This window comes from Meleagris gallopavo, chromosome 19, assembly GCF_905368555.1.
Source record: "Meleagris gallopavo chromosome 19, MGAL_WU_HG_1.1, whole genome shotgun sequence".
Classification (NCBI taxonomy): Eukaryota; Metazoa; Chordata; class Aves; order Galliformes; family Phasianidae; genus Meleagris; species Meleagris gallopavo.
In genome coordinates, this window is record NC_139422.1 from 3100782 (window position 1) to 3114464 (window position 13683).

Consider the following 13683-nt stretch of genomic DNA (forward strand, 5'->3'; position numbering starts at 1 on the left):
GACCTTCATCCACCTTCCCAACATTTCTGAAACTCACTCTCCCAGATTCCATGGGCTAGTTTGGGATCACTCATGGGAAACCCTATGTGGGCCAGCAAAGGGAAGGTAAATTTGAGCTCCCTGTCAGCGAATGAACACACTTCCTAAGAAAGGCTCTGGGAGGAATCCTGATGACTTCCATATTATTTCCAGTAAATTTTGTGCTGATTCTTGGCACAAACACCGGAAATGAATAGGCTAGGTCAGGAATGTAAATAAAGCGAAACATTGGGATTTAATCTAATCTATAATTATAGTATCTGTGGTGCAGGGAAGAGGTTGGTGCATTTGCACTGCAGCTCCATAGAGAAGCCAGAGGGGGGGTTTATTTCCCTTTTCAAATGTTCCATTTCTGGCTTCCACCTCTTGGTGTATCCCCAGGCACCTGAAACAATCGTGCTGGGTTGGCAGGGCTGCTTTCCAGCAGCCTGTCAGGTACAGCTCAGCAAAGAGGCATCCCGAGGCACCCAGGGGATGGTGAGGTGGGAAGCTGAGATAGCTGAGGTGGACTGGAGGCTCAGGGAGGCTGTGGGATGCACAAGGGAAGCTTCTGTCTCAGCAGCGAAGAGCACCGTTGGGTTGTAGGGTGTTGAGCTATGTAAGGACCGTGAGATATGCAAGGTCAGTCCTCCAGGCTGAATTTAACCTCCATGTGTGGGCATCCACATCAACCATATACCTCAGCCAATGGCTACATGCAGCCTTGCTAAAGTGGACTACTTTCCATCTTCTCAACCCCAGTGTACTACAGGCAGGGGAAAGAAAAGGGCTGACAGGAAACATATGTCCGTCAGTCTGAAACTGCAAAGGACAAAGAAATCAGTTCTCCTTTTGTTAGTGTGTGTTTTGAAATTACAGAAGTCTCAAAAGCAGCGTAATCAATCCGGCTGCTTGTTTGCTTGTTTGTAGAGCATTTTTTTGGATTTGTTTTTCATGTGCAAGCTCGGCTTTGATCTCAGGGTGGTAATATGCCAAACAAGTGGCCAACAGAAGTGAAACTGCCATAGGTACTACAGCAGAAATGGGACAGGACATCAGATGCATTTACAAAGCAGAAGAGACTCCCATGATCTCACAGCCCCCCACCTCAGCGATACCCTCAGACCACTGAACAAGCAAAAGCATTTGCTTTTGAAGAGCTCCAATGCTACAGGATCTGTGTGCTCACCTACCAGCCTGGAGAAAAGCACAGATCCCTGCCGAGCTGCTATAATCAGGATTAATACCAGCTTGGAGCCTTCCAACAAAGCTTTTTTTTTTTTTTTTCCCCCACAAAAACAAATGAAACAAACAGAAGAAATTCAGTTTCAGAAGTGACCCCGTGCCCGTGTTTCTGTTGTTGTTATGTCCACGCGGGCTCAGAACAGAGTGTTAGCCTCACATTTCACTGTTCTGGCTTTCTTCATGCTGTGTCGCAACTGTATGGACATCTGAACAGAGGAATATTTAATGTGTGTACTTATGTATCTGAGAATGCACAGATGCTAAGTAAACACGTGCTGGTTGGCTCTCAGGCTGGAGCAAATGTGTGTGCACTGGATGTGCAAGCATAGTGGGGTTTGCAAACACATTGAGCACAGGAGTGTTGGTCCAGGCAGGTGTCCTTGTGCACACAGCAGCAGATGCTGAGCAAAGGGGGATGCGGTGTGTGTGCACATGTTTTGGATGGCCAAGAAGGCAGGTCTGTGCCCCACACATGCCAGCACATACGTGTGTCTGTACACATGCATGTAAGTGTGAACAGTTCTGAAAACTGGACGCCAAGCCCTGCAGAGTGGACAGAGCCAATTTGTGCATCACCCTGTCCTCTCCCAGCAACTCTGCCCTGTCCCCGCAGAAGCAATAGGGCCAAAGCCCTCTGGTGCCAGGGGACTGATGCCTGCTGGCTCCCCATGCAGAGCTGCTGTCCCTCGCCTTGAGACACCTGCCAGGACACAGGGTATTGCCAAGCCACAGGGATGACACAACCCTGAACAAAGCCTCCCACCCAAGGCTCTCCCAGCCCTCTATAGCCATCAGGATTTAGATCACAGAGCCCCCGAAGAGACGAGTGAGCACAATTATCCCTGCCCAGCAGATGGGGAAGATGATCTGGCAGTGTGGGCTGCCAAGCAGCCAGATCTCCTGGCTCCCAACCCCACACCCCTCCATCCAACCCAGCAGCTCGTCCCGCGCCTGGCGCTTTGGCAGCTGCAATCGCTGATAGCTCACAACCAAGTTTATGGGCAGTTGGGTCATTAGCGAGCTCTGCACTTGTTCCAGGCTTTCCCTGGCACCTTTTCAGAGCGACTCAGTTCCCAGTGATATTAATAATTATATTTATCCATTATAGATATTTAACAAGAAAACATTTAAAATGATGAAATGGAGAGAGGAACCTTCTCCTGGACGCCATCCTACTTGAGAGATACAAAATAAAGACTTTGCCATCTTTGGAGGCTGTCAACATATTTAACTTCGGGGCGGTGGAGGGGGAGGCAAAGGGAAAGTATTAATCAAGATCTTAAAAAGTTCTCGCTGACAGACCATTTGCCAGCTCTTGCTTTAACTGCTTTTGTGGTCCCATAAAAAGTTTCATTACTCACTACAAAATGTGTTTTAATTATTACAGTCGCTCTGACATTAAGCTCTGGGTGTTTCTCTCTTGCTTACTCTGTCTCTCCTTCATTTCCCTGCCTCCTTTTTATTCCTCTTCTTTTTTTCTTTTTTCTCCTCTTCTCTGACTCTCCCAACTCGTGCCATCCCCCACAGGACAGAGGATGCCATGGCTAGAGAACAGTCTGAAGATCTCAGCTCCCCAATGTGAGAGTGACTGAATTCCTTGGCATAGTCCTTCTCATAGACTTCAGCATTATGGGACCTCATGGATAGAATCATTAATAATAGAACCATGGAATGGCTTGAGTTGGAAGGGACCTCAAAGATGATCCAGTTACAACAACCTTGCCAAGGGGTATAGGCAGCAAAACTCCTCAGCACCACAAGGATGCCATGGCTGCAGCAATGAGGACAGGAAAACATGGGTGTGTTCAAATACAACATGCACCTGCTGAGTGTCCATGTCCCGTTCTGGGGGAATAAAAATATAATGGGGAGCATGCTGCTGCGTCTGCCTCATGGCTCTGTTCCGCCTCTTCCACGCCTTCAGGTCCCTGCCTTCAATCCATGTCCATGTGCTCTTCTTTCCCATGGAAACTTACTCCTACTTTCTTGATCAGACACCCTTCAAACTACAGTGAAAGAAAAGTCAATACTTGGATGCTGAAATCATCCCTGTACTTCGTATACGAGTTACTTCATAGATTCAAACAAAAAATCCAGTCTCATGTTCTCATATGTGTTATCTCAGAAGAGCCAAGTGATTAAGAACATCAGCATAGGTGTGACCATGCATCCCTACAGAAGGTAGGATGGTGGGAAAGTGAACTTGGTGCCTCTCCAATCTGGTAAATGTGTCTTAGTGAGACAAACAGCAACTGATGTGAGCAACCCTTCTCACATCCTTGACATCCTGCACTCTCATCTGATCAGGAACATGACCAGTGTGTGCAACATCAGCTTGGTTTGTCCATGTAAGACAAACTCATCGCACCTGGAAGCCCATCACACTGGAAATGTAAGTGGAGTCTCCCACAGGCTCCCAGTGCCTCCGGTGCTGTACTGGCAGATACTGGTTTTCCATTTCACTGGTTGAGCCCAACACCCAAAGCAACAGCCTCACTGTTTGTCCACGGTCTGGTATAACACTGTGCTGACCAAAAAGGATAATAACCATCACGTAATCCCAATGGAGTTCCCCCTTGCCCACAGGACCTCCCCACATGCCTCTCCTTACTTGTAGAGACCGTCTGGTTCCAGGCACTTGAAAATGACTGAGTAGAGGCTGGTTTCAGGGACATCTCCATGGCTCCGACCCGCTGCCACACAGGATGTTGCAAGGCCAGAAAGCAAATCATCTGCAAAGCTTAAAGATTCTCCTGGAGAGCAAAGAGACGAGAAAGACCAAAACATCAATATAGGGGCAAATTATCACTGGACATTGACAAAATAATGCAGGAACATCTCTACAGAGCACAGCTTAAGGGGAAGCAACCACATCCAGCTGGAAGGAATGGCCCCACGTCTATGTGGAGAATGTTGCTTGGGGACAAAGCAAGTAGAAAAGACATTCAGGCCGAGAGCTGTAACTGGGATCCACAGTAGAAACTGTGCCCAGTGCTAAGTCAGAGCTTGGGAAAGTGTTCAACGAGCACAGCAGCAACACATGTGGGACCACCACCAAGGAGGGGCCCATGTCCCTGGGACAGCACAGATACCCACGCTCAGCAGGGCCCTCCTGCCCTGAAAGCACTTCCAGTTCTCAAAAAGGGACATGGCCTTTTTCAAAAATTCCCTGTCACTGTGAAATATGTTTCAGCTATGTGAGATTATCAAGCAAGGAGACGTTTATAGAGCTTGGATGTAATTGCTTTCAATGTGCTGTTTATTTTTTTATTCATTCAGTGGAAATCAGTAGCTTTGCACTCCCTTTCATGTGCTCTCCACTGGCTCCTGGAGCTGATTGCTGCAGAGCTCGGCTCAGCCACACTGAAGGACATTCGCCCCATTACAGGCATTCAAAGAAAAATAATAACAATTAAAAAACCGCTGAAAGATTTTTTTTTTTTTTTTTTTTTTTTTTGTCTTCTGGTTTATAAAGCTTATTAAACGCTTAGATCATGACCCAGCTGAAACTGAAAATGTCCCATTTATTAAGCTCTTTGGACCTGATTATTCACTGCTGTGCAAGCTGGCTCCTCGCACTGAAGATGCTGAGCATTCCATTCCCATTTTGCATCTGTGTAACCGAAAGCTCAAGGTACCCAGCAGTACAAACCCTGAGCAGCTGCCCTGGTTGTGCCCTTGGAGAACCAGAGAGAGGGCGGCTGCAGCTGCCGAGCGGTGCTGGGATCAGCAGAGCTGGGCCCAAGTTGCAGCACTGGGCACTCATGCACGTGTAAATGTCAAAGCACCGCAGCAGAGATTGGAAAATTCCCTTCTCAGCACATTTCTCCCTTTATTCTTCTGTAAGCAAAAGTAAGTGAGGACTACTGAAGTGAAGCACAAGTCTAGTCTCTTGGTATAGACTGTAAGAAATATCCCACTGGTATGCTCAGCCCAGAATGCCTCATTGTGTGGCCCAGGTAGAAGAAAAAAAACCATCCTCCTCAGCCCCCCCAGGCCGTGTTTGAATCGTCTCAAGATACACAATTCAGTAACAAATGTCCCCCTTGGCTAGAGAAAAGAGCAGCAATAAATACTTTTCCTCCCTAAAGGAATCCAAGCCTTAATTATTCATTTTAATGCTCCCAGCACGACTTGTTCTTTCCAAACGTTTTTCAGGCAGCTGTCACCAGGTTCCAGAGTTTACCCTGGCTACCAGAGCTGGGGCTGTACCACAGCCCAGGTCAACTCAGCGGGCAGGTTGGGTTGGCAGCCCGAAAGTCACTGCCTGGAAGTTGCACAGCCTTCAGCAAGTCCCTCAGCGCTGGGGTGATGGTTTAAACAAACAAACAACACTCTACTGCACATCTCCAATTCTCATTTCCATCCCTTCCCGTTATGACATCGGGTTGGACTTGGGAACTCCCTGTCACCAGAAGTCACCGAGGACACTGTCACCATGGATGAATCACTGACACGTAACGAGAAAACAGCGCCGGAGTGTGCTGCTGAACTATGGAAAGACCTTTTGATCCTCTTCAGACCTCAAACAACCGCTCTTTGGATGAGAATGAAACTTCATGGAGGGCAGACAATCCCATGGGTGTCTCTGTGGGCATCCCACGTCTTCCTCTGGAGCACTCAGCCATCTATCCAGCCCCTGGGTCAAGCCTGTCTGGCAGCTCCTACAGCATGACTAAAGATGTCGGTGTTTGTTTCATTTTATTGGGTTTTCATTACAGCACTTTCTTCACTTTCTTTCCTGCTTCCCTTGGACCCTGCTCTTTGCAAGCTGGCTATTTATCTGACCCAGTCACTGCACTGCCCTGGGACCAAAAACCGAGTCAGCCCCTAGATGCAGACCAGGAGCTCATCAGCTGGATATACCTAAGGCAGCACGTGTGTTTGCCAGCCTTGCAAGAGGATGACAGACAATGAACCCTACCAAGTGAAAGTGGACCTGGGGTGCTGCAGCAATAGAGCAGTACCCAGCTGGCTGCACAAAGCCCAGACAAGGGCTCAGCAGGAGGGCACCACGTTGCATTGCTCCGCCACGCTCACGAACAAGACACAGGAAAAAGCAAGAGAGGAGGCTTCACAGGGAGATAACAAAAGGCACAAGTTTAGTGTACGTGCAGAGAGATAAAAAGAGCAAGAAGAGGTACGTGTCTCTGTGAATGCACCACCAGGGCAGGGGCTCAGATGGAAACTAAATATTTAGGCTAATGGGCAGTAATGGCACAAGAAAGTAAATTGGATATGAATAGATGGTCTACTCCTGAGAGGGACAAATAACCTAACTATCTCTTCGGATAGAGTTTGATCATTTTATAAAAGGGATTATACGGATAAGTAGCTTGTGATGGAAAGCAATGGAGCTTCTCTTTCCCGTCTGGACCTGTGTTCTCACACACCCCGCCAGCAAATATAAAGAAGGATTTCAGCCTCCCAGAGCAGCCCTGGAGCGCAGTCCTTCTAGACTGCTGTAGTAGCTTTGCTCGCATTATTAAATTTCAGTAAGAATTCAGAAAGATTCTCTGCAGAGTAAATGATAGCTAAGTAGATCATCTCTGTGGAGGAGGAGATATTTTATTGACCAGACAGACATCTGTGCCCTTCATTAATAGTAATAAATAATTGATGTCACACTAAATAAAGCAATGAGCTGTTACAGATATCAAGGACAAATGACCATCTCCTATGAGGATGCCTCACTTGCGTTCACTTCTCAAAGGCAAGAAAACCAAACCAGAGCTCAGTGCCACTATATTAAGTGCTGCTCACAGAGCCAAAGAAGGTACTTCACACACTGGTTACAGGCAATGGAGAAATAGTGCTCAGCGCTGGGCTAATCATACACCAAATTCATGACAGAATCTCTTCCTTCTCATTTCCCTGCCACTGCCTTCCCAAGACCGGTCAGCCCCAAAGCACCCAGTTCCCCAGGCAGCTTTAGAATACCAATCTCTGCTCTGCTAATGACCCTCAAAAAGATGCAGCTCTCTCCAGGCATTTTCCTTCTCTCCTACACAACTCCTCACTGTGCTTCATCTCTTCTACAGATGGGGCTGTGGAGTTTGGCAAACTTCCTCTCTTCTGTTTTGTAAACATGACTCTTATACTAGCTGTGGTGTCACAGTGAGTCAGTGTTCTCCCCAAAACAGAAGGAAATAACAGCATGCTTGGAACCTGCTGAGCTCTACTGCATGAAGTTTTGCAGTCGAATGGCCCAAAGCTGCTCACACCAAGGCATGTTGTAGGTCAAGCCACAGTGATGGCTCTGGGAGAGACAACAAGGAACCCAAAGGGATGTCTGCTCTGGTGGACAGTAACCCAGCTTCCACCCACTGCAACCTGTGCCAACGGCCAGCAGCCTCGGGCAGCACGTGGGATGAACTGCTCACCAGCCATCCCATTGAAGGCAATGGAATTATAGACTGAGCTCCACCTGACTAAACAAGAGAGCAGGGCCAGAAGCCTTGGTGAGGTTGGAGGAGCAAAAGGGACCTTCAGAGATCCTCCCACACCTCCAGGGAGGTGCTGTGAATCCAAATGGAAGAGCAGAAGAAAGGAGACCTGTGCTGAGATTGACCTCGGAGATTCCTAGAAAGATCATGAAGGGGAAAGCAGAAAGGCACCAACATCTCTGTCTCGACAGCTTCTTTACTAGACTGAATTGAACCAACCCTGCAACGTTACCAGCCACTTTCTTCTGATTGTGGTTTTCTCTCTCTGTCTTTCTGCCTTTTGTTTTTTTTTCAACCTGTTTTCAATTTACTCTTGTGGCATCTCTGACTGTGACCTCATTCTGGTACTTAGGGGAAGAAAAAAAAAAAGAAAAAGAGTGAGTGTCCTTTAGAAAAGAAATGAAAGAAATCATATTTTATTTAGCTTGGTTGGTTTTGAAGCTTTAGCAGAAGAAAGATTAACCTTTTCTGCCTAACTTAATGAAAACAAGGAGAAAGCCTGTATGGATAAATAAATATCTGTGTGGGTATGGAGCAGGCATGATCGTGTTACAGCCCCGGTGGAGCTGTAATAGGGAACAGGCGCGTTCCTGCACAGCGGCTCCCAATTCCCTATCCATTTTCAAGGAAAGAAAAACAGAGTAGAATGTCAGAGGCCCAAGTGGGCATGAACGAGGAAGCCCAGGGAAGGCAGATGGGGCCCTGCGAGGACTTTTGTCCCCGGCTGTGACCTCCAGAGCAAGGCCAGCAAAGCAGATGGAAAAAAAGGCCCTACTCCACTTTGCTCTTGCCAGGTTTTGTTTCCTGAAATGAGGAAACAAATGGCATGCCGAACCCTCCAAATCTGTCATGTTTTGGGGCAGCTCATCACACTCTCTTCTTCCTCCAGGGCTCTGTCCCTGAAGAGAGGAGATGCCAGGAGGTCTGTGAGCAGAAGGCCTGGAGCAGTACTGGAGAGGGGAGAGCGGGGAGCAGGGCTGCTCCTTCCCAGCAGGCCATACCTGGGCTGAATGAGCTCCGGGTCTGGCTCCTGGTAGGGTAAATCAGTGAGAAGTGGTTCATCTTGGAGGCAAAGGTCTGATTTAAATTAGTGTGACATAACTTCAGGCATCAGAGTTGCTCTTATTTACATCAGCAGATGGCCCGTCTTCCGCTTTGGAGAACACTAAAAGCAAAACGTCCCCACTGATGCTGGTGGGTATGTCAAAATCTCCTTCTCTGCAAGGTGTGCCAGATTGTATTTTAGTTATTACTGAAAAATCTTCTGCCCACATTCTGGGAGCACCACACTCGCTTCCTACTGTGTTACATGGAGCATGCCTAAACCCCCACGCCCAAAGATCCAAGAAGTCCCTTCTTTGTGGTGACTTCTCCAATTTCTCTGGCTCAACACAAGTTGTCCACACTGAAATGGAAAAGCGAGTGATTATTTTGTGCAACCTCAGGCACAATTCGTGCCTTACTTGCTAATTTGTACAATGGCACAAATTACAGCACTTCTCCGAATGACTTCACTTTGCCTAAGTTATGAATTTTGGGGAAGTTCCTTCACACATCTGTGCATTACTAGATGCACCAACAATGATGAAAGGTTCTCCTCTGGGCTTCCCAGTTCTTCTGCTGACGCTGCATTTGTAGACGGCTGAATTTAAGGAGCAACATTCTAGCTGAGCTAAGAGCGAAAATTGCATTCTGGTGCCACAGAAATCCCATGAATGGCTTCATTGGTTCTCTCCAAGGCCACAGCTTATTGCGTGAGCAGCAACCACATGGAACTGAAGGATGGGTTGTCTTGCACCATTCTTATCAAGAGCAGCCAGTTGCACAGAAAGAAAATGGTCTTAATTTGGATGAGCTGCAACGTTCTGAAAACATGATGCACAAGGTTAATCATGAGCGTGTTCTTCCTTTAGGGTCATCAGTAGGACTCACTGCTTTTTCACCTGAGCTCTCCACAGACGCTGCTTATCACAGTTCTTTCACAGTCAGTCTCTAAGACCTTGGAAAAACTCCTTCAACTCACATAAAAATGCACTGCCTCCTCCATCTCCCCCAAGGCAGTATGCTTTTGGAGGACAATGAGAATTAATGCATTTCACTCTGTACTGTGAGCCCTCCAGTATTTCTCAGGGTTCACTGGGTTGCTAAGGGTCAACCACAGCCAGACACAAGCAGATTCTGCTATGCTTGGAGCCATCCAGACATAAGCCAGTTCCAATCTCAAAGCCACGTATTCACATTCGCATGGTAGAGAGTCCAAGTGAATGTATGTATTCCCTTGGAGTTAGTTTTGGACTCTGCAACATATTAAAAGTTACTTGATTTCAAGGCAAAGTGGGAACCCATTTGTGCTGGGAGTTGTGCAGACACAAAGAAAAGACATGATGAGCTTTGTCCTCAAATACTTCTTGTCTGGGAGATTTTATCCACCACTTCAGATCTAGTTCCCATCCTCATTCTTGCTTTCCTTTCATTTTTAGCTTCTTTTTAATTAAAGGTTTCTCAACACAGACCAGTGGCCTGGAATCCCCAAGGCCCATGGGCAGCAGTCTGCAGATCATTTAGGGACTAGATGTCCAACAGGAAGTCCATCCACCCTGCTACAGCCCCAGTCACTCCTTTGCTGCATAAACTGGTCTTTCAGATATTTCATAGACAGCAACTAGCCCTGTAGAATAACATCTCAACTCAAGTCAGCACCGTGTCCTGACAGCCAAGAGGGCAAACTACATTTTGGGGTGCATTAGTCTGGAAGGCATGTCCAGTGAGGAGCGAATGAGGACACTTAGGTTGTCCTTAGTCTAACACTTAGGAGGAAAGGAGAGGAGTCCAAGTGGCAACAAAATGGCTCTCTACAACCCCTTGAAGAGGGGAACGGGAAAGAGATGAGATGATGAGATGAAACTGCCTAGTTTAAGTGGCCCTAATGATATTCAGACATTATGTCCTACAAACTTGTCTACCACACAATCGTCCTAACTCGCCTAGTATACTATGGTTTATGCAGAAATTGGGGGATATCTGCCAAACAGGAAGGGCTGCTCCTTCATTTCCAGCTCTGCTGAACAGTTCCTAATCTTTATTTTCAATTCCTTATGACCAAATGCTACAGTAGTTCACACATAACCACAGTGGCTGATTTTGTCTGCTGGAGACGAAGCCTTTAGAGAGGACACACGTGCATACGTGCATGAACACTGACACTCCACCAGCCTCAAATACCAGACTAGCAGGAGGGGTAAGAACATTTCCTGGAAAGAAGTTCAGGGTACAGTTAACCTCTACAAATATGATTATTTTGGGTGATTTGTCAAATCAAATTATTGTAAGGCTATGCTGAAAAGCCATCAGCTGATCTGTGCTTCAATTCATCTTGCACATTTTGGACTTGTGAGTTCAGCAGATTCCTTCCATATCATCACTGTTTCCTATCCTTCCACCCGGTCCCTTCTTACGCTCCTACTGGGAAATGGACCAAACCATGCACCAAAGTTCACTGCCTGAAGTGGCAATCAATTTAAAGAAACTATTCTTCATTTAGTCCCATTTATTCTAAATAGTGGCAACATGCACAGATGCAGATGTTCACAGACAATTAGTGCTAAGACTTTGGACCGGTATATTTAGAAGGGCTCAGCACACAACTGCAGCCAGATCTGCAGCTTGTTAGCCAACGAACACTTACAGAAATTGGTCCTGATGGAGAGACCTGCATGGAAGCAGACCTCTTACTTGGCCCTAATGTTCACTTTTGAACATTTGAGAATGTGGGGGCAGATACTCAGTTCATAAAATCTCCCGTAGCTCCCTTGAAGTCAATGGAACAATAACAATTTACACTAGCTGAGTTTCTGCATCCTGGCTGTGAGCTATTTGGAACAACTATACCATAATGATTATTACAGATATTTCAGATCACTTGTGTGAGATGGATAGGAGAACACCACTGCACAGGAAAATAGAGTTGGTTTGCTATGATTTCCAAAGAATTATGGACCCATATCTTGCAAACATTTACACATGTTTAGTTCTATTCATGTGAGTTGTTCCATTACACCCATGCGCCAGATAAACTAATGTACATGTCTGCAGAACTGAGGTTAAACCTTGTGAAAACACAAGTGAGTTCTAAATATTTTTGTAGATTTGTTCAGTTGCCTCACATTCAGCCTGGAAGGCATGTCATTTTACCGCGCTTCTTTTCATAACTTCCCATTTATCCAAGCAGTATCACAGCAGAAGCCAAACATGATAAAACTCAGGAAGAAGCGATTATCTGACCAAGCTCTGAATCTAGAAAACACCTACCCCTTTGGGTCTAATGTATCCAAGAGCTGACATCTGCTCATGAACAAGGAATTACCTGGGAACCAACGTATATATTCACAAAGACGATGCAAAAAAAGGATGTTACTTTTTAAAGGCAGCAGGTTTGGGGCTAGAACCCAGACATTCAGTCCAGGCTTTTGTCTCTGAAAGACCATTAAACCCTTTCTATGATTAAAGAGAATCCGGGCACTGAGGATGCCTGCCACAAGCACGCAGCAGGGCACTGGCACAGAAGGAAGACTTCTGCTCTGAATTTTAAGTCACAATTCCTAGAAACCAGGACAAATCAATCCTGGCATCCGCAGGAACAGGGAGCTGTTAGTAGCCAGGACAGCTCTGATGGATGACGTCTCCGGGAACCCATCTCACCATAGGTCTGCTCTGGTGGTGGGAAAAATGCTTTGCCTCCTAGATGTCCTTGGCAAAGGCAGGTATTGGGCATGTTCCCCATCCCCAGAAGTGCCGGGTCCGTGGGAGACACGTCATCACCAGCAACTGTGCAACATCTTTCAACTCAGAGGACAAAAGACAGATTCCCTGAATAAGCAGAGAAGGATTAAGCCAAGTGGTAAATGGATTCCAGGGCTTCTCCAGGATCTGTGCTGACGAGGAAAGCCAGTGCCAGGTAGCCAACCCAGAGCTTGTATGGAAAGGTTATCACTTCTCTCTTTTCTTCAAAACTGTAAATAGAACCCAAACAGCCTTTGGGCCATGTTAGGAAGATAAGGTGAATCTCTCCCATCCCTTGCAAAGCCTGAAATAGAAGCCCCACCGCTCCCCATCCTGAGCATCAGGCATAGCATGCTGACATTTAGCAGTAGGGAAAATTACCCAAACAACAAACCATCGCTGTCTCTCTTCCTGCCCTCTCTTCCCCTGATCCGCTGGAAAATATTCATAAAGTGAAGTGGAAAACAAAACAAAACAAAACAAAAAACAACACCCAAACCCCAACAACCAAAAACCCAACCCTCCTTGGGCTGTGGAAACAACATGTAGAGCAGAACAGTGAGTCAGGCTCTGCTAACTGAGCAGTGCTACCAGTCCCGAAGCAGAGATGATTCACCAAAGCAACGAGAGCGAGAAGGTAGAAGAGACCAAAGAAAGGGTGGGGAAAGCAAGTTGCATCCAAAAAGGGGAGGAAATAAGAAATGAAACAGTTCCGGGTGGCATGCACCTTGCTCTTAATCAAACAGCACTCAGCTGGAACTGACTCGGGATGATTCACTTGATAATGGCGAAATTGTTCCCTTGGTGCTCTGTCCAGCCCTTTTTTTAAGAGGAGGATGGAAGAACAGATGTAAAACTTCAATTCATCCTCATCCCCTGCCCTTCTCTCTCTGCTGATGCTCAGTGCAGCCTCCCCTCCCTGCTGCCTCTGCATCCACCGCTCCATTCCCGCACCCATCCCCTGGAACTGCGGCAGCAGTACTCTGTTTTCCCCATAAAAGATGCTTTCAAGGAGATGAGAAAAGCAGGACCTGCTGAGGAGCACGGCATGCCGTGGGGAGGCCCTCCTGGATGCCACTGGCACAGAAAGCACACTGTCACAGAAGACAGGGAGGAGGATGCCTGGGGGGAGACTGCCTGCCAAAATGGTCTCCTGCTATCCTCCCTCCATCCTTCCTCCTCAGCTGTCCCCTCT

At 46.9% G+C, this 13683-nt stretch overlaps 1 protein-coding gene across 3 annotated transcripts in view; it reads right to left on the reverse strand.

The window, feature by feature from the left end:
* ASTN2 (astrotactin 2) overlaps positions 1-13683 on the reverse strand; it is a 261724-nt gene that overhangs the window by 23601 nt on the left and 224440 nt on the right. For all 3 annotated transcript variants that reach the window (XM_085239624.1, XM_085239626.1, XM_085239625.1), the window contains exon 20: positions 3875-4016. In XM_085239624.1, the coding sequence (XP_085095750.1) occupies positions 3875-4016 (142 nt within the window). The remainder of the gene's footprint in view (positions 1-3874; positions 4017-13683) is intronic.